Source organism: Ascaphus truei, chromosome 5 (assembly GCF_040206685.1).
Source record: "Ascaphus truei isolate aAscTru1 chromosome 5, aAscTru1.hap1, whole genome shotgun sequence".
Lineage (NCBI taxonomy): Eukaryota > Metazoa > Chordata > Amphibia > Anura > Ascaphidae > Ascaphus > Ascaphus truei.
The window spans coordinates 6,040,170-6,061,440 of NC_134487.1; the positions used below are offsets into that span (position 1 = coordinate 6,040,170).

Genomic DNA, 21,271 nt, shown 5'->3' on the forward strand with positions numbered 1-21,271 from the left:
TTGGAAGTACATCCATACAACACTGCAGTCTCTTAGTTAGATTGACCATTAAGGGTATACTAAATTGTATGAGTAAATGTTGTGTGCGACTCGTGTCCTCAGTATTCCTTGTGCTAGGACACTACAAGAACCTGATAACCTCCTTGTGTCTGGTAACCGTCCCCTTTACATGTTTGAGGGCATGTGTCCCAACAAGATATATATATTGAGTATTGATAATACTAAGAGCTGATGTAAGCTTCTTGGCAGGTGGATGGGAGCAGGCAGTATTGATGTTATTGCCTCAGTCCCACAAGTGATAAAACTTGAAACCAACTATGAGATTGCAACAGTGTTAGAAATGCCCTCATTTGAAATAGTACTGTGTGCAATGAAGATGTATGCTAATATAGTGGGATGTCTTAGGAGAGAAAGTAAATGAAGTCATCTGCCCAAGACCAGTGTCCAGTGCGAAAAACTAAAAGTACAGTCCAGGAAGTGAAATACGACAAAGATTTCTGCAGAATAGAATTTCTTAAAGGAACAGTCAACCAAATCCTTTCATCTGTACAGAATGTGTTCCTAGTCACAAGTCTGTAATAATTATTACTTTTTCAGTTATTATATCATATAATAAATATATCAGGAAATAAGTGTGTGAAACATTGGTGATAAACAGCAGTTTATTGAAGAGACAGAGAAACAGAAAAGCCGCGATGATTACATTTACATTATGTGCCAGTAAAGTATTCAGCAGAGCCCACTGTGTCATGTAATATAGATACAAGCAGAGTCATTAAATAGAGACACATTTAGCTATATAGAAGATTTCCTGCACTGGGGCAGCAATGGCAGTTAAATAATGAGCCCGGCAGTTACTGTCAGTGCTTGGAAGCGATGCCCCCAGTGTAACAGCTGTATCCAGGCCCTGAGCAATGTTTGCTTTTGGAGACATGGCTGATGCTTCTTCCGCTGCCTGAGCTACATCCGCTCTTATGGTGATGTCCACTTCCACCGTGGGACATTCCCCCAGCGCAGTGTTTTCCCCCAGTGCTAGAGTGTAGCACGGCTGTAAGAAATGTAACGTACGTGTCACTTAGTAACCGTGTGATTGGGAATGTGTGGGACATAACGTAACATATTATTATTATTATAATTACAGTGACGGGTATTCATGCTTAAGGACAGTTTGTTCTTGCTTATGCCACAAATTAATTAAATGGGAGTCAGTGAGCTATTACACTTCTTTACTTCTAATAATAGGAAGTTAGATTTTAGTAATGGGTTAATAGAAGAAAACAGAATGTAAATGTATTTCTTATTCAGTTATTGTGCTTATAAAAGAGTGTAACAGAAACTCAGTGATATAACACATTAGAAGACAAAGGAGAAGTGAAGAGGCCAAACTTAACCCCAAGTTTAGGAATAATCTTACACCCCCTTAGCACATACACACAATAAAACATTGAGTCACTTACAGATGTTAACAGAGCCGTCTTTACCCAACCTGAAACAAACATAATAATTATTAGTAGGAATATTGGTCCATGAAAATTAAACATTATGATGTGTGTCTTCTGTTGTAGATGAGTGAATGTTTATTAAAGTGTTTTATCCCATTTCTCAGGCACGTTTAGGCTTGTATTTAATAGCACACAATGTATATAATTGGGGAGATTGGCAGCAGGGGGGTATTACAATATAATGTGTGAGACGTGTGTAAGTTCTTTCTATGCTCACAGTAAGAGGAATAAAGGGGTGTGTATAGATATTACATTTACCTGCACTCTTCTCCCTCCAACATTTTTTTGTAAGTTGCAATCTCAATATCCAGAGCCAGCTTCACATTCATCAGCTCCTGGTATTCCCGCAGCTGGCAAGCCATGTCCTGCTTAGCTTTCTGCAGAGCATTCTCCAGCTCAGACAGTTTATTCTTGGCATCTCTGACAGCCGCCTCTCCCCGTCCCTCAGCGTCACTTATAGCGGCTTCCAGTGCAGCGCGCTGGGGAACACATGGTGAAAATGGCAGAAAATCAAACCAAGTTTCTCATTACTAGTTACTCCAAACGTCTCTCGGTTACACGTACAGATGTAGCCGGCGTAACTGTTTGTGTGAAAGTTACACAAATCTCTAGTGAAATATCGACCAAAAATGAAGATTTAAACAAAAAGTTAAAGTTAAAATGAGATCAGCACAGCATCAACTATCGGGTCATATGATTTCAGTTTTTTTCCTTTAACATATTATTGAATATTATACATTTTCTTCACATTCAACTATTGCTAATAAAAGGTAATAATACAGCTAGATGGCTTTATAAGAAACATTAAAGAAATATTTTATCTGCATCTGTAAAGCTATTAGTGCGTGTGTCTGTGTAATATCTGTGTGTGTTACCTGCGCTTTCACACTCTCTATCTCTCCCTTAAGCCGCTGAATTGCTCGGTTGAGGTCAGCGATCTCATTCCTGGTGTTCTGCAGATCATTCCCATTTCTCCCGGCAGTCATGCTCAGCTCCTCAAACTGGAGATAAAACAGGACTGGTTATAAATATGGAAATTATATCACAGGATTTTGTGCGCCCGATGTGCATGAGGATTGGTTTTAGTTGTGATGTTATCTGCCTGTAATAGACTCACCCTTGTTTGGTACATGGATTCTGCTTCAGCTCTGCTCCTGTTAGCAATGTCCTCATATTGAGCTCTGACCTCAGCAATGATACCGCCCATGTCCAGGTCCCGGCTGTTATCCATGGAGACAATGACTGAGGTATCTGAGATCTGGGCCTGAAGCTGAGATATTTCCTGTAACGTAGACACATGATAATATTGTGTATATAAGATTAGAGATGGGAGAACCTGACAAGAGTCACTTTGCTGCTGTTCTCATCAAACGTTCCATAAATGTAATCAAACTTCTAGCAAGTTCCATCGAGTTCGAACAATTTGTCATTGTAAAATGTAATCAAATTACAATAAATAGTAAGTTCCATCGAGTTCGATACATTCTTCATGCAACAATATTCTCACTCAAACCGATGGTATTTTCTCCTTTTATAAACCTTGTGCAGTGTTATTGTGCGGTGTTATTGCGCGGTGTTATTGTGCGGTGTTATTGTGTGGTGTTATTGTGCTGTGTTATTGCGCGGTGTTATTGCGCTGGGTTTGGGACAGGTTTGTAACTGGGAGACTTATTGATAAATATAACCCCATGGGGGTCATTCATTTAACTGCGATAGTGCCGATCGGGAAACTATCGCACAGAAAATCTTATTGCATTCTGTTGGAATTTCCACGTGTTAGTTGCATCGATCAGCAATATCTCTTTATAATCAATAACCTCCTATGTCTCACATAAATAATGCTTATGCAGCTGGATATCAATAACCTATTGTCCGTTAAACAAGAAAGTAACAGAAACGTGTTAGAGGTTTTACCGCATCAAACAGAACTCGCAGGAAGTTGATCTCATCAGTCAGGGAATCCGCCTTATCCTGCAGCTCCGCTTTGTTCATAAAAGCAGCATCAACATCCTACAGGGAAGAGACGTGTGAAATGGGGACATGTGTGTGTGTGTCTGTGTGTGTGTGTGTGTGTGTGTGTGTGTGTGTGTGTGTGTGTGTGTGTGTGTGTGTGTAAATGTGCGTGTGTGTATATACAGTATGTGTGTCTATATATGTGTGGGTATTTGTGTACGTGTGTGTGTGTGTGTGTGTGTGTGTGAGTGTGTGTGTGTTTGTATGTGTGTCTTTATATGTGTGTGTATGTGTGTGTATCTTTGTGTATATGTGTGTATCTGTGTGTGTGTGTATGTGTGAGTGTGTGTGTATGAATCTGTGTATGTGTGTGTGTGTGTGTGTGTGTTAGAGTGTAAGTATATAAGTGTGTAAGTGTGTGTGTATCTGTGTGTGTGTGTGTATCTGTGTGTGTGTGTGTGTGTGTGTGTGTGTGTGTGTGTGTGTATGTGTTTTTGAGTGCGTGTGTGTGTTAGGGTGAGTGTATGTGTGTGTCACTGTGTCACTTTGTCACTGTGTGTGTGTGTGTGTTTGTGTGTGTGTATGTATGTACGTATGTGTGTGTGTGTGTATCTGTGTGTGTGTGTGTGTGTATGAGTGTGTGTGTGTGTGTGTGTGTACAGTATTTTGTACAATTTGTATTTAGTTTCAAATAATGCATTTCAGCAACATTGTGACAAATCTCCCTATTGCCTTACCCTCTTTAGCCCAACAAATTCATTCTCTGCAGCAATGCGCCTGCTGTTTTCTTCCTCATATCTGGGGAATTACAGGTTACATTTTATCACATTGCAGGTTATCTTTTCCTTCTGGAAGAAATTTTTATTATTATTATTATTATTTTTGCTGAGATATATTATGTATGATTTTATTAAACACATGAGTGCATAAATATCCCATACTGAGGGTAAGTTAGTACTTACCTTCTCTTCATGTCTTCTGCGGTCTCCTCCATACTGTTCCTTTCTGCATCCAGGCGCGCTCTCTCACATGTTAGACTCTCCAGCTGTCTCCTGAGGTTACTGATAAAAGCCTCAAAGAGAGGTTCCATTTGACACCTTGCAGTGTTCTGATCCTGTAACAAAGCCCACTTGGTCTCAAGCATTTTATTCTGTTGCTCCAGAAATCGCACCTAAAGCAAGTAGGAGAAACATTAATAATCATAAAAATGGCCAAACATTCTCAGCAAAATATTCTGCAGTTTGCCTGGAAGATGCAGCAATAATGTTTTGTTTTAGCACCTAAGACAACGGGTTCTGTTACATATAAATGGGCTAAGAATATACTATTTAACCCCTAACTGCCTCTGTAATTGTGTTACTTTGTATATTTCCGCATATGTTTGAGTTTAACACTGCAGCCAAGTAAGAAGCATGTATCAAATGTGTGACACTGTCACTGGGTGGGAACCGCTGAGAAAGTGGCACATACAGTTCTTACTTACTGAGCAGCGTTATTCTATAAGGTCCCTTCTGGTGCTGGGAGACACCTTATGGTCTATTCAAGGGAAGACGTCTTATGGTATAGCACCACTTAGTGAATATGGGCCAGTGTCATAAGTAAGAGCCACACACCACAGTCTGTGCCGCCTGTTTGATTAATGACACCGTCCCACTAAGTTACAGAAATATGAAGTGACCTTACAGGATATATAGAAGCAACGTGAATGTTTTGACCCCACAGATTATTTCCCATATACTGTAACCGTCAGTAACTATGTATCTCCCTGTTGCACGTTGTGTCACACTGATTTCATGCTACACGTTCTCTAACCAGAGTTATTAGGACATATACATGCTACAGTCTGTCCCCATATATGTGTGATGTAACATGACCTTACCTTGTCAATGAAGGAGGCAAATTTGTTATTGAGACCCTTGATTTGATTCTTCTCATCAGTCCTCATTCTCTGGATGTTTGGGTCAATCTCCAAGTTGAGTGGTGACAGGAGACCTTGGTTCACGGTAACAGGGGTGATGCCTCCAGAGCAAAATGATCCCCCAATGCCATATCCACTACCAGATCCATATCCGTGTCCACATCTCCCTGAATGGCAACTTCCACCTGAGATCTTATGTCCCCTGGAGCCAGCACTACAGGCACTTTTACTGCTAAAGCCAGACTTTGCCTGGTGACAAGAAGCGACTTTGTTAGAAGAATATGAGCAGATGCTGTGTGTGCCGCCATGCTTAGGTAATACAGCTGAGTGTGAGCTGGAGTGCTGGGGCCCAGAGCTGCAGTGGGTAGATTGATGAGGCATGCTGCTTCCTCTGTAGGGGGCGATATAGAGATAATAGGAAGTGCAGTCTGCACAGCAGGTGTAAAGTAGTCCTTTTCTTTTAGAACAGATACAGTATCTGCCCCTTTTATACTGGAAGTGGGTGTTGCCGCTCACGTAAAAGACCATTGTTATGATTGATGTTTGGTGGCATCATTTCCTCCTACTTTCATAGGGTACAATAACCCAGCCACATTATCAAAGCAGCAACGCTTTTACTAGTGGCTACCTATTTCCCCATAAAACATTGCATTAAATGTCTCATTTACAGAAACAATGTATGAGAGATTATAGAAAGAAGCCTCTGTGATAACATATAAACCAGTAATTAAAATATGAAATATATTATTTAAAATTTCTGTTGAGTTTTACTTCCCCAACAGTTCCTAATTTTCATGTGAAATCTCTGTGTGACAATGTATCAGGTTCTTTGTCCAACCTTTGCCCTGTGATTCCCATTTATAGAATGTCAGTAGGAGGAGTCACTGAGGAGTTACATGACGCGCGTATTATAATGCATTGTATCTATTCTGTGTTTCTGTGTCATTTATTCACCTTTTACTAGCATCAAAATAATCTGCAAGGCCTGAGAGGACAGGATCAGTGACAGGGGGTAGAGACAATGCTGGTGCCTTGGGCCCAGTGAGACATGTGGTCCGGGACACGGATCTGCAGTTCTTCAGCCCTCTGACTCTGCGGAACTTTCTCCCTCAGGGCCCTGGGTCGGCCGCACACATTTTCCCTGAGTTATTTCTCTCCCCCATGGTGAGAGGATGGATTGATCTGTTATGTCATGTGTAAAGATCGGTGATTGTGTCAAAATTCAACCCAGGATTTATTTGTGGATTTTTTTTACAATTTTCGGTTCACTGATGAATGCAAAGAAGTAAAAAAATGAGAGGAGACTATAATCAGAGAGAAGTGCTATACCATATACAGTATATCCACATATATCCTCTCAAACACACATCCCCTCAAACATGGGCTAGCCACGGGAAGCCTACGAAATGGCATCCCGAAGTCAGGTGTTTTATTTCATTTTAATTGCGTTCCCAGTATACAGTATGTACAGCAGTCGGCACAGTGAATATCTTTGTCGATGGACACAGTGAGGTTACAGAGCAGTTAATAATATTGTAATATTAACATGCCTTTTACACACATATATTTGTATTGTTCTGTGCCTCTTATAGGGTTCACGCTAAGATCATTCAACTTTTCTTAAAGGAGAAGAAAAAGTGTTAACACCGTAGAAACATTTTTAGGCAATTAGATTCACTACCATGTTGCATTCACAAATATATATATTTTTAAAACGTTGTTCTTATGTGAAACACATACTGTACTGTGTGCACGTTCAGGGAGATGCATATGTACTTTGTGTGCTTTACGTACTGCACATACTGAATGTGTTTCACAGCAAAACACGTGTACTGTATGTGTGTTACAGCAAAACACATGTACTGTATACGTGTTACAGCAAAACACATGTACTGTATACGTGTTACAGCAAAACACATGTACTGTATACGTGTTACAGCTGGTGGAACAGGTGTCGACTCCTGCATGTTAGATCACATTTCAGAGATTTCCTTAATGATCTACTGTGATGCATTTACTTTTTGGTAGTGTCAGTGAAGAGCCCACACACCACGTACTTTCACGAATAGAGACACCCTCCCCCCCCCCCAGCTCTAACCCCAGCCCGCCCCCCCCCCATCCCCGGACTGGGGTAAACAGGTTATAATACACTGCTGAATAAGTGTAAAAGATTAACATAAACAGCTAAGAACGCCTTATCTTTGGTGCTGGTTGTGAGTCCCAGCTGTTCCGAGGCACTCCTACTAGGATTCTTAGCAGGTTTCTGAGCACTGAGCAGAAAAATAAAGGCGCAATTAAGTGAATGCAAACAAATAAAATAAAGACAGTGTGTGCAGAGCTAAAAAGTGAAATGAAGCACTCACAAGGGTTATGGTTGTTGATAAACCAATATCAGGGATCAATGTTTGTCAATATCCGCAAACCACGTGTACCAGAAGTAATATCTGTCCCTGTCTCTGATGGTTTATCAAAGATTGCAAATATTTAGTCAAAGATTTTTGTTATTAATGTTATTAACTATTTTAGTTGTTTAGGCCTCAGAATCAGCAGGTGGAATGTAAGGAGAAGAATATTATCCTGATTCTGTCGGCCTAGCTGTATAATCTCAGGCATATAATGAGTTAACTTTTCTTGCTTTTTGCTAAAATGTTTATGATGGCTAAATTGTGCTTACATAGTCTGAATATATAAAGAAATACAGGCATAAACCGGTTTAAGGACACTCACTTTAAGTACACTCGCGAGTAAGGACATCATCCAATAGGCAAACGACAGCTCGCGCATGCGCCTGTCAGCACGTCCTGAACAGCAATACCGGCTCCCTACCTGTACCGAAGCTGTGCGCAAGCGGGGAGACTATAGAGCCTGTTACACATGTGTTATTTACAGCAGTTATGCACGTATATGACGATTGCAGTACAGTACATGCATCGATAAGTGGGAAAAAGGGTTGTGCTTCACTTTAAGTACATTTTCGCTTTACATACATGCTCGGTCCCATTGCTTACGTTAATGCGGGGTATGCCTGTATATATGCGTACGTTAATGCGGGGTATGCCTGTATATATGCGTACGTTAATGCGGGGTATGCCTGTATATATGCGTACGTTAATGCGGGGTATGCCTGTATATATGCGTACGTTAATGCGGGGTATGCCTGTATATATGCGTACGTTAATGCGGGGTATGCCTGTATATATGCGTACGTTAATGCGGGGTATGCCTGTATATATGCGTATGTTAATGCGGGGTATGCCTGTGTATATGCGTACGTTGATGCGGGTGATGCCTGTATATATGCGTACGTTAATGTGGGGTATGCCTGTATATATGCGTACGTTAATGCGGGGTATGCCTGTATATATGCGTACGTTAATGCGGGGTATGCCTGTATATATGCGTACGTTAATGCGGGGGATGCCTGTATATATGCGTACGTTAATGTGGGGTATGCCTGTATATATGCGTACATTAATGCGGGGTATGCCTGTATATATGCGTACGTTAATGCGGGGTATGCCTGTATATATGCGTACGTTAATGCGGGGTATGCCTGTGTATATGCGTACGTTGATGCGGGTGATGCCTGTATATATGCGTACGTTAATGTGGGGTATGCCTGTATATATGCGTACGTTAATGCGGGGTATGCCTGTATATATGCGTACGTTAATGCGGGGTATGCCTGTATATATGCGTACGTTAATGCGGGGTATGCCTGTATATATGCGTACGTTAATGCGGGGTATGCCTGTATATATGCGTACGTTAATGCGAGGTATGCCTGTATATATGCGTACGTTAATGCGGGGTATGCCTGTGTATATGCGTACGTTAATGCGGGGTATGCCTATATACATGCGTACGTTAATGCGGGGTATGCCTGTGTATATGCGTATGTTAATGCGGGGTATGCCTGTATATATGCGTACGTTAATGCGGGGTATGCCTGTATATATGCGTACGTTGATGCGGGGGATGCCTGTATATATGTGTACGTTAATGTGGGGTATGCCTGTATATATGCGTACGTTAATGCGGGGTATGCCTGTATATATGCGTACGTTAATGCGGGGTATGCCTGTATATATGCGTACGTTAATGCGGGGTATGCCTGTATATATGCGTACGTTAATGCGGGGTATGCCTGTATATATGCGTACGTTAATGCGGGGTATGCCTGTATATGCGTACGTTGATGCGGGGGATGCCTGTATATATGCGTACGTTAATGTGGGGTATGCCTGTATATATGCGTACGTTAATGCGGGGTATGCCTGTATATATGCGTACGTTAATGCGGGGTATGCCTGTATATATGCGTACGTTAATGCGGGGTATGCCTGTATATATGCGTACGTTAATGCGGGGTATGCCTGTATATATGCGTACGTTAATGCGGGGTATGCCTGTATATATGCGTACGTTAATGTGAGGTATGCCTGTATATATGCGTACGTTAATGCGAGGTATGCCTGTGTATATGCGTACGTTAATGTGGGGTATGCCTATATATATGCGTACGTTAATGCGGGGTATGCCTGTGTATATGCGTACATTAATGCGGGGTATGCCTGTATATATGCGTACGTTAATGCGGGATATGCCTGTATATATGCGTACGTTAATGCGGGGTATGCCTGTATATATGCGTACGTTAATGCGGGGTATGCCTGTGTATATGCGTACGTTAATGCGGGGTATGCCTGTATATATGCGTACGTTAATGCGGGGTATGCCTGTATATATGCGTACGTTAATGCGGGGTATGCCTGTATATATGCGTATGTTAATGCGGGGTATGCCTGTATATATGCGTACGTTAATGCGGGGTATGCCTGTATATATGCGTATGTTAATGCGGGGTATGCCTGTATATATGCGTACGTTAATGCGGGGTATGCCTGTATATATGCGTACGTTAATGCGGGGTATGCCTGTATATATGCGTACGTTAATGCGGGGTATGCCTGTATATATGCGTACGTTAATGCGGGGTATGCCTGTATATATGCGTACGTTAATGCGGGGTATGCCTGTATATATGCGTACGTTAATGCGGGGTATGCCTGTATATATGCGTACGTTAATGCGGGGTAAGCCTGTATATATGCGTACGTTAATGCGGGGTATGCCTGTATATATGCGTACGTTAATGCGGGGTATGCCTGTAAAGACTTCTGATATTGAACTGGAAACCTGATTCCTGATTGAAGATTTTTCTAACAGCATGTACTTTCAGAGAATATATCATTTTGTGGGAACGTGTTTCCTCTAGGGGTAATTTTGCCTTGTTAATGATGGCGGGCAACACTTTGAACATTTCTGGTGTGAAAAGTCTTACTAATTTGGAGTTCAATTTGATCAATAAAGTATGTAAACCTATACATACAGTGGCGACACACTTTAATCTCGCTTGGCTAGTCCCGCGAATTCTGGTATACCCGGGTGTATTCAGGTTTGTGATCGTTTTCTGCCAGAGTGCATTGCGTTATTTTTCCGGCAGGGATTTAAGCATTTTATTCCGGCTGGCTGCAAAACTGCAATGCCGTGTAAAAACACATGGGGGCGCTTGCGAGCTGTTCTCTTTGATGCCGTCCCCTATAATGAATTGTAATGCAGTATATATGGAAAATAGCTGAAGCGCTCAAATGCAGGTATATCTCAAAATGATAATAAGCCAGACCACTGTACCAGGGTACTAACAATTGATATAGTACCTATTGTGTCATATAATGGGTACTATCCTCCTGAAGACAGGTGGTGTGTGGTGCAACCCACTCACCATCAGTCTCATTGGCAGGTTCCCCTGAAAAATATGCAAATACTCACATCCTGGTAGGGCAGGCAGGCAGGCTGTGCAGCTACTCAATGCAATACAGGGAAAAGGGAGACCAGAAAGCGCACCAGCACAAACGGAGCAGGAAGAAACCAGGACAAAAAAATGATTAAAAGGGCACTTTAATGTGGCAAAAGACCCATCCAATGCATTTCGAACGTCGCTGCGAGCAGGGGGTCCCCGGACCTGAAACCAGTGCGATTCTGCTCCGGAGACCCTCTGCACATGTACAGTATAAATAAAACACATATATAAATAAACACTCGTTCTTTACCTTAGCGGCTATGCGCTATGGTAAAGAAGCAGCATTTCTGTATTTTTAATAATATTGTACAGTGAGCAGGGGGTTCCCTGAGCCAGAAATCTAAACTCAGGGGGCCCCCTGCTCCTGCTCAATATTATTAAAAATACAGAAATGCTGCTTCATTACCATAGCGGATAGCCGCTAAGGCAATGAAGGGGTTAACCCACCGTGCCCGCTTTATTGTGGGTAGCAGGGGTGGGTGAAGGGGGTATTTGGCCCTTGGTGTGAGTTTAGGACTTGCGGGGGGGTTGCGGGTGCACTTAACCCCATCACGACCGTAGCAGTTAATACCGCTACGGTCATGAAGGGGTTAAGCCCTCCCGCTACCCCCCCGCAAGCCCTAAACAAGCACCGTTGGGGCTAATACCCCCTTCACCCACCCCCGCTACCCACAATAAAAAAAAAACTCACACACAGCAGCCGCCAAAAAATAAATAAATAAATCTAAATAAATAAATAAATAAAAAATATATCATTTTGTGGGAACTTGTTTCCTCTAGGGGTAATTTTGCCTTGTTAATGATGGCGGGCAACACTTTGAACATTTCTGGTGTGAAAAGTCTTACTAATTTGGAGTTCAATTTGATCAATAAAGTATGTAAACCTATACATATGTAGTATCACTCACAATCAGGGGAGACCGGGCAATACTATTAAGTATTCATATAGATATCTGGGACAATATTAAGAGTTTATTTTTATCACATTTATGACATCTTATCTTGGTCACATGATATGCAATGTACCCGAAACAGCTACCAACGACTGCTCAACTTGTGCTGAAAATCATTATATAATTTTCATTCAGTGCAGGTACATACTGTATGAAGCGGGTCACAGGGATCCTACTTAAACAAATGCATACCAAAAAAAAAAAAAAGAAAAACACAAAAGCGCACCAAGATTGAGATATACAGTGTATTATAAACAATAAAATTAGTAATATACACTTACATGGATTAAAACTTTATTGATCCTGATCACGATCGTGACTTCTATGGTGAGGCAACAATTGGGATGAAAGGGGGTGAATTCCGTCTCTGCAAACAAGCCCCGCGCGCTGGGACTGTGTTTTTGGCTATGCTGCGTCTTCAGCTCCACACGGTTGTCAGCGTGATGGCCTGCGTTACGCGCATGCGCGGCGGATGAAGCCCCCAGTAGTAGTCCCGAAGATGCCTGCCCGTTTTCAGTTTTGGATCGTGATTGTAGAAAAAAGCACTTGTGTGAAGACTGGCTGTATAGGGTAACAAGCCAGCAACACCCTTCGCGACGCGTTTCGAATACAAAAGTATTCTTCCTCAGGCTATGTCAGGGGCACCTGTTTGGGGTCCTTTATATACCAGACTACATTTGTTATTGGTTAGTACCAATGAGTAGGCATCCAATCAAATGTTCTTAGAAAAGGGGGATGGATTAGAGTCACTAAACCTGCCCCTTAGTGTTTAATAGAGTAAACAGATAAGTTTTACTAATTTATTGTGGTGGATAATAAATAAATAATAAAAACGAAAGTGCCACTCACTAGTAGAGATATATAAAGTGAAACATACAGGTAGCCCCTTTTACAAGTGCAACATTTAAAATATATTTGTTAATATATAAAAGACAGATCAAACATTGTGCTGAAACATACAAATATTACATGAAACAAATAATATTAAGGAATGGAAATATAAAATGAAAAATAAAAAATGAATAAAAGAAAAAAGATAAACAAGGTGTAAAATTTAAAAAGGAAAAAGGAAAGGGGGGGGTTTGGAAAACAGAGGGAGGGGGGGGGGGGAAGAAAGAAAAAAGGGGCATAATGATAAGGAATAATTTAAAAAATATATATCTCAATATTGAAGGCTTTCTAAATTAATAGTCAATGATACAAGCAGACTGTGAAGCAAACATTACCAACTATTAGATTACCGCAAGAAAGGAGTCAATTCTACATAGTCATTTAACCCCCCAGGATATTTAGTTTGGAGTGTGTAGATCCAAAATTGCTCCCTCCTTGCGATATGTAGGTCCTTATCACCAGCTCTAACAGTTGTAGTAATGTGTTCTATACCCATATACTTAACCCCAGTTGTACTACACTGATGAACATCTTTAAAATGACATAACAAATGGGTTAATGGTTTACCGGAGGCCAATATTTTAGGAATGTTGACAATATTTCTTAGATGTTCCATCACACGTTTCTTAAGATGACGTTTAGTGCGACCTACATATTGTAGTCCACATCCACATTGTAAGATGTATATAACATATGTGGATAGACAGTCAATATAGTTGGTAATTTCATATTTATGATCCGTCATATTGGACTTAAAATAGGCTTGGTAAGTCTGGGATATAATCCCTATGTGAGGGGCTCAGCACTCCTATGTATATGTATAGGATTCAGGCATATGTGATCATACCCAAGGTATCTGAGCCTGTTGAACGCGGATTCACTCTTTGACAAAGGGATACAGGTCCCGAAAATTGTTTTCTCATGACCACCCAATAAACTTTTTTTAGCCTCTTTACTGGTTGCAGCCCCCTTTGCTTTGTGTAGCTGTGCTCCGCCACCGGACCCCACGGGATCAAGATTTTAAAATAGTCTTGTGTCAACATTCTAGGGCAAATTTTGCATCTATTGCATCTATGATTACCCTTTAGCCCCAACAGATCTCTGAGGTCCTTTTTCTTATTAGGGACACTGCCTTTGAGAAGGCTCGGGGCCAATATGGTCTTGAGATTATTGCTTTTTGTAAAAACAATTGGCGGTCTTTTTGGTAAAAATTTGCTTAAAATGGGATCCAGATGTAAGATGTACCAGTATTTATTAAGAATATGTTTTATCTTATTATGTGACCTATTAAATTTGGTAATAAAATACGGTATCTTATTTTCTTTACTTGTTTTGTATTTTTTCTTATCAGTGTCTTTTAGTGGCTTTACAGTTTGTGGTACAATGTTAGATGTAATATTGTCACTGACAATAATATCATCCACTAGTTGGGTAGGTATATCCACGCTCCCAGTACCATTAACATATAGATCATGTTCCGACTTATTATTTTTATGACAAATCAATTTCTCCCTATTAATGTGCAGTGCCTTGTTAAATGCTTTATTAACCGTGGTCTTGTCATATCCCTTTTGTAGGAATCGTTCCTGGAGTATGTTTGATTGAGACTTAAATGTCTCTAAATCAGTACAATTTCGCCTAATCCGCAAGAACTGGCTATAGGGAATATTGTTGATGCATCTTTTTTCATGACCATTTGCTGTATGTGGCCACGCAGGTGGCAAACACTGTTGGCACTGAAGGGGTTAAGGTTTGGGTGTTGGTTTTGAGATTGAATTGTCAGGTTGGGTGGGAGAAGCTCCGGGTCCCAGTCCTGTTCCATGGATGCTCTGATCTGTTTTTTTATCCCATTAAAATAGATGGTTTTATAGCAATATTTCACCAATAACAGAAAAATGACAATGGTGTATAAAATTCAGAATGGGGGAAAATATATATATATTTGACAGTGTTCCCAACCTGATAAAAGGAGGTACACGTGGTGACTGACCAATTTCCAGCATTTTCACACAGTCAGTTAACAACGTCACTTTTACTCTCGGGAATAAAAACACAAGCAGGCGCTGCTGAGAGTTGAACTCAGGATCTCCTGTTTACTAGACAGGCGCTTTAACCAGCTAAGCCACAGCGCCTGGTGCTGGCTGCAATCTTCCCTATGTGATAAAGAATCTGGTATATGTGATAAAGAATCTGGTATATGTATCTTAATAATGAGCACACTTAAATCTGTGATGTAACTTTCAAAATTCAACACCTACTCCTGCCTGCTGTTTAAGGCATCAAGCATAACATGTGTCCTATTAAAGGTGCAGTTGAATGCTGAAAAAAAGCAACATATATATGTAACACATTTCCCCCCGTCCCCCAATCGCAGGTAGAGTGCATGTGAGGGGAATCTATATGTATTTCCAGGTGTGGTGCTTTAACTGTCAGGTTCACAGGAGTGGATATTTCTCTTTATAGGGTTGAGCTGCGACGTTTACCTTATACACTTTGTATATTATTATCACATATACATATGAGCACTTTCACATATAAGTTGGATTGTCCACTTTAATAGAATTAATAACCACAGTATACACCTGTTAGAGGAGCACCCCACCAATATTTTTGCATAGGTTCACAGGAGGCCTGACCCTCTGCCAGTGAGAGCCTCACAATGTACAGGGCCTCCACCTGTGTAGGATTACAAGGGTAGAATGACCCCTGAAACAGGACCCACATACAGTAACCAATACACCGGAGTATATATAAAACAGTTTACTGTATATGCATAACAACAGAACACTTACATCAGCAATGGTGTCACTCTGTAACACTAATGGTACAACTACCCGGTCACCTCGCAGGGAATTGTACCCCACATATTATTCCCACCTAACACTGTGTTCCCCGAGTCCCAAGATTCACACAAGAGACCCACAACCACACCCTTAGGCGTGGTCAGTGCCATACTAGATAAGGTATACTGGTTGGTGCAGGTATAGAGATGGTGGTACCTGCCGGGTATGTCCACACCCGGACGCGCAGATGCTTGCGTAGAATCCCTTGCTCCAGGAGATGATGAAAGACGCCTCAGCCTCAACGGTGGATGGCTCCCGCATGGAGTGATCCACCTTTGGACAGTCTCTGCCTCTGCTACTGCAGAGGATAATTCACCTTCAACAACAAGGCCAGGATATCCACGCTTACTGGCTGGACCCTCACTTGTCTAGGTTCTACAGGACCCTGTCCCAATCCTTAGGGCATCCCTGCAACAACCACAAGCTGAGGTGAGTTGGGGCTTAGCTGGGGCCTAAGGGGGATGGGGCAAGGAGCTGGGGCAAGGAGCCACTTGCTCCCTGCACATACCCACCCTCCCCTGTATGTGTCCCAGCTCCAACTAACTCTTCCTGTCTGACATATCCTTCCCTCTCAGGAAATCCTGCAGCCCTATTTGCTCCCTGGAGTCAGGTGACCTGTATGCCCCAAAGCATCCCGGGACTTGTAGTCCATTGCAGACCTCTTTTGCATTGGGGCCGCGTGTGTGATCTGTACTGCGCATGCATGAGTCTCCCGGTACCTGCACACATATGTAATGGCCGCCGCATCGACCCTAACTGTGCATGCGCGAACTTGGGCTGGCCCATCACTACGTAGCGCCTCTGCTGCCACTGGTCCCTCACTGTAATGGCCACCGCATCGCGTCTGCGCATGCGCAATCCTATTGCCAACCGCAAGATGGCTGCCATGTCGCTTCTTTGCATGCACGAGCCTCCGCGCATGCGCGGACACATCCAAGATGGCGGCACCCTGCAGAGGGAGCCGCCGGACAGCCGTCGCCACCCGCAACTACCCGCACCATGGCGAAGGTAAGGGAGGGGGAAACAGAGGACTGGGGAGCCAGAGGGGACCTGGCTACATTCTCCCCCTGGTGGAAATACCATCGCCCCGCTTGGAGGACACCGTTACACTGCATAAGTTTATACAATAAAAATGCAGGGCACAATATGTACAACTTATCATATTTACTTTAGATGAATTGGTACACAACTTGAATTGGTTAACAACTTCACTTTTACTCTTGGGAATAAAAACATAAGCAGGCGCTGCTGAGAGTTGAACTCAGGATCTCCTGTTTACTAGACAGGCGCTTTAACCAACTAAGCCGCAGCGCCTGGTGCTGCCTGCAATTTTCCCTTTGTGATAAAGAATCTGGTATATGTATCTTAATAATGAGCACATTTAAATCTGTGATGTAACTTTCAAAATTCAACACCTACTCCTGCCTGCTGTTTAAGGCATCAAGCACAACGTGTCCTATTAAAGGTGCAGTTGAATGCTGAAAAAAAGCAATGTATTGTTTTCATAGTTAGATATGAAGAGGTTCACAGGAGTCATACTCACACACATGTGCACCAAAAGTTTGAACATGTGTGTGACCACACAGGCGGGAAAACACTTTTGGCACTGAAAGGGTTAATGCTGGGTTGTTGGTTTTGGGATTGAATTCTCACGTTGGGGGTGAGAGGCTCCGGGTCCCAGTCCTGTCCCACGGCTCTGATCTCAGTTTATTAATGTCAGTAAATCAGATGGTTTTTTCACCAAAGCAGAAACCTGACAGATGGCTTCAGTATGGTATATAAGATGCAGACTGGGAAAATAATTACTATATAATGTTCTGTAAAAGCTATAAAAATGTTACAACAAAGATTCAGTTATCAAATGAGTTTATTTCAGGTACACACCGCGGAGACAGCTTCAAAACAAAAAGCTCTCCCCCAGATAACACGGTATGCCATATATTTATACCCTAAAACTTAAAGCTCCACCCCTTTATGGGGGGGCTTGCACGTCACTAAATATTACCTCATTTTGTAATACATATCAATACTAAAGCTGATGTCATTTTGTAATACATAATAATACTGAACAACTGTATGTAAGCTAAAAATCATTATGGGGTTAAATGTGATGTCAGTTCTGCCACTTGGCACATTGTATGAGAAACAGTTTATCTTAGACTACTAACGAGGCTTTCTCATAATATCTGGCCTGTTTACATTTTCAATTTGAAGCTGATTGGATGAGGAAATATCAATAAAGTCAGCTAGGAGCGAAAACATTCCATTCTCTCTTTCACACAGATTTCTTCACATAGAAAGATGACATTAAAACTCACAAAGACAATACAAGATGGCGGTCTAAAATATTCAAACAAATGGCTTCATCCTAATGCTGTTATGTCAGACCCCCTAATGTCTCAACTTCCTCAGTTCAATACCTGATAAGACGAGGTGCACATGGTGACTGGCCTATGAAGTGGATTCAGCAAATTTAGACAGCCAATTAACCGTTTCATTCTCGGGAATAAAAACACAAGCAGAGAGGCGCTGCTGAGAGTTGAACTCAGGATCTCCTGTTTACTAGGAAAAGGGAGACCAAAAAGCGCACCAGCACAAACGGAGCAGGAAGAACCCAGGACAAAAAATGATTAAAAGGGCACTTTAATGTGACAAAAGACCCATCCAACGCGTTTCGAACGTCACAGCGTTCTTTTTCAACTTGAAAAAGAACGCTGTGACGTTCGAAACGCGTTGGATGGGTCTTTTGTCACATTAAAGTGCCCTTTTAATCATTTTTTGTCCTGGGTTCTTCCTGCTCCGTTTGTGCTGGTGCGCTTTTTGGTCTCCCTTTTCCCTGTATTGCATTGAGTAGCTGCACAGCCTGCCTGCCCTACCAGGATGTGAGTACTTGTATATTTTTCAGGGGAACCTGCCAATGAGACTGATGGTGAGTGGGTTGCACCACACACCACCTGTCTTCAGGAGGATAGTACCCATTATATGACACAATAGGTACTATATCAATTGTTAGTACCCTGGTACAGTGGTCTGGCTTATTATCATTTTGAGATATACCTGCATTTGAGCGCTTCAGCTATTTTCCATATCTCCTGTTTACTAGACAGGCGCTTTAACCAGCTAAGCCACAGCACCTGGTGCTGCTTCAAACATTCCAACACGTTAAAGAATCTGGCATATGTATCTTAATGTAATTATTTTACATAGTGTTGCTAATGTATACAGTGTTGTACATTTGTTCAGGCACAGTGAGTCCCTGGGCAAAGAGCTTACAATCTGATTTTTGGTGCCCCAGGCACACAGAGATAATGTGACTTTTCCAAGGTTCCAAAGAGAGGTGACACTGGGATTCAAACCAGCTTCCCCCACAAAAGCAGCGACCTTGACACTTCCCACTGACACTGCCCACTGACACTGCCCACTGACACTAGGACTGGTCACTGCGTTAATCCACGTGTAAATACTAATATCTCGTCTGAACGTTTAGTCGCAATTGTCACAGTAACTTATGTAACGGGTTCCCCCCCCCCCAATCTCACATTGGCCCGGGTAGTCTAACAACCAACCCCCATTACGTGTTCGTGTTTGGTGGTGCACCAGTAGGTAACAGGACTCCTGAGTCTTCCGCTTGATGGTATTAGGGGATGTCATCAGGACAGGTAGCTGAGGTAGTGGGTGCGAGTTCAACTTACATCATGTGCAGCGCCTCCACCTCATCAGGATCTGTGCTTCCGCAGGGAGATGGTCCTGGTGAGGAACTCCTTCTTGGTGGTGACTGCCACTGCTGAGTAATCTTTATTGTAGATTGGGATGTAGCAGACTGCCCCATGCAGCTGCCGGCTCTAGCCGCACATCTCTCCGTGCTGTCCCTTTGCCAGGTACGCTCTCCCGTATTGAAGTGGGATTCCCTCTTCTCCTAGAGAGACCCTCTCTGTGCCAGGTCCCTGGACACAGAGTGGCTATGACAGACTTGATTGGTCAACTTGCACCGCTAGTTACTGCACTAGGGTCACAAAGTGTTCCTACAATCCCTTATGCAGGAAAATACAAGTTACCAGATACTTCACGTAACTGCTGGAACCCCTTACTAACTGACAGTGTTGTGCCTTATATACTTCAAGAGGCAGGCGCATCTCTGATGTCACTATCCAGGGACTCAGAGCATACAGCCACTCCCCTCCATACATAGGGCACCTCACCAGGGTGTGAGGGAAAACCTCCATAACTACTGCTGGCATACCTGTACTTATCAGGACTTACTGCCAACAGAGGGGAAAGTAGTATACCATTATTATGCATGGCTATATACTCCCCCTGGTGAATCCCCACTGTCCCGGCTGGGCCTAAATTTGGTGTACCTTGTGCCAGGAAACACTGTGAAAGAACACACAAATTACATATATAACATCATCACGGTTACATAATAATGTCAGAACATCACGCTCACTGACCAGCAGGGCGTTAAAGAAAAGATCAGACCACTCTTGTCCGGAACCTAATAATAGTGTCGAGGGTCTGGTTTCTTCACCTCCCGTCCCGCTGCATCGGTGACTGTCACACTATACTCTCGAGGCAGACCTCGCTCATTACGGTACACCGCTTTGTGCATGTAAATACTGCGCCCGATTTTCCAAACCCTCATCAGTTGGGAAACCCTCTGCTCAGCCTGAACGCCCTTAATGGCCCCTCCCTTATTGACAATGTAGTACTCTATGTCAGTACGGAGCCACCTCTCTCGATTATCCTCTATATCTCGCATCAGAGGTTCGGGGACATAAGGGTACTCAAGCCCATGAGACCGCTTATACTTTGCCATAATGGCTCGTTCAGCTCGGCAGGCCCGGGTCAATTTAGTTTGCCCAGCCCTTCCCGGTAACACACATGACAGGGGCTCGTCTGACTCCACCGGATCCTCCAACCCTTCGGAACCCTTGGGTTTAATAAAACCCCCTTTAATCCGGTTCCACCTCACTCTCAACTCTCTGAGGTATGCCTCATCACTGAACTCCCCGGGAGCCCACCAATGGTCCACTATCCCATCCCTTTCTAAAATGAAACGGGTGCGGTCTATCCATGCGACATAACCCTCATATAGTGGTGCCCACCATCTAGTTTCCCTTACCTCCTCTGAGTTGGATTCTAGTGGCTCTTCCTCTTCAGGCCCGCCCGATGATACCCCTGAAGTACCCTCAGATGGCGTAACCTTTCCCCGAGGCTGTGATCTGTGTCTACCCGTGGTACTCAACACACTAGTACAATCACTGGGTACCGACCCTTGTCGGGAAATCCTCCCCCCACCCTCCAATCCATCATCCGAAGTTCCCCAGTGCAGGCTTTCAGTCCGATCC

The 21,271-nt window shown here is 42.8% G+C and overlaps 1 protein-coding gene and 2 non-coding genes across 3 annotated transcripts; all 3 read right to left on the reverse strand.

Moving 5' to 3' along the window:
• Positions 1 to 633: 633 nt before the first annotated feature.
• Positions 634 to 5,820, reverse strand: LOC142494344 (keratin, type II cytoskeletal cochleal-like). The gene is made up of 9 exons (XM_075598903.1): positions 5,335 to 5,820; positions 4,418 to 4,626; positions 4,193 to 4,253; positions 3,417 to 3,512; positions 2,620 to 2,784; positions 2,378 to 2,503; positions 1,761 to 1,981; positions 1,458 to 1,486; positions 634 to 1,048 (listed from the first exon to the last, which is right to left on the reverse strand). Exons 1-9 carry the CDS (start codon positions 5,752 to 5,754, stop codon positions 861 to 863), a joined length of 1,515 nt encoding a protein of 504 aa, XP_075455018.1. The 5' UTR covers positions 5,755 to 5,820; the 3' UTR covers positions 634 to 860.
• Positions 5,821 to 15,138: 9,318 nt separating this feature from the next.
• On the reverse strand, positions 15,139 to 15,212 carry TRNAT-AGU (transfer RNA threonine (anticodon AGU)). Its single transcript has one exon. It is a non-coding gene; the product is annotated as a tRNA-Thr (tRNA).
• A 1,951-nt stretch (positions 15,213 to 17,163) lies between these two features.
• Positions 17,164 to 17,237, reverse strand: TRNAT-AGU (transfer RNA threonine (anticodon AGU)). Its single transcript has one exon. It is a non-coding gene; the product is annotated as a tRNA-Thr (tRNA).
• Positions 17,238 to 21,271: the final 4,034 nt, after the last annotated feature.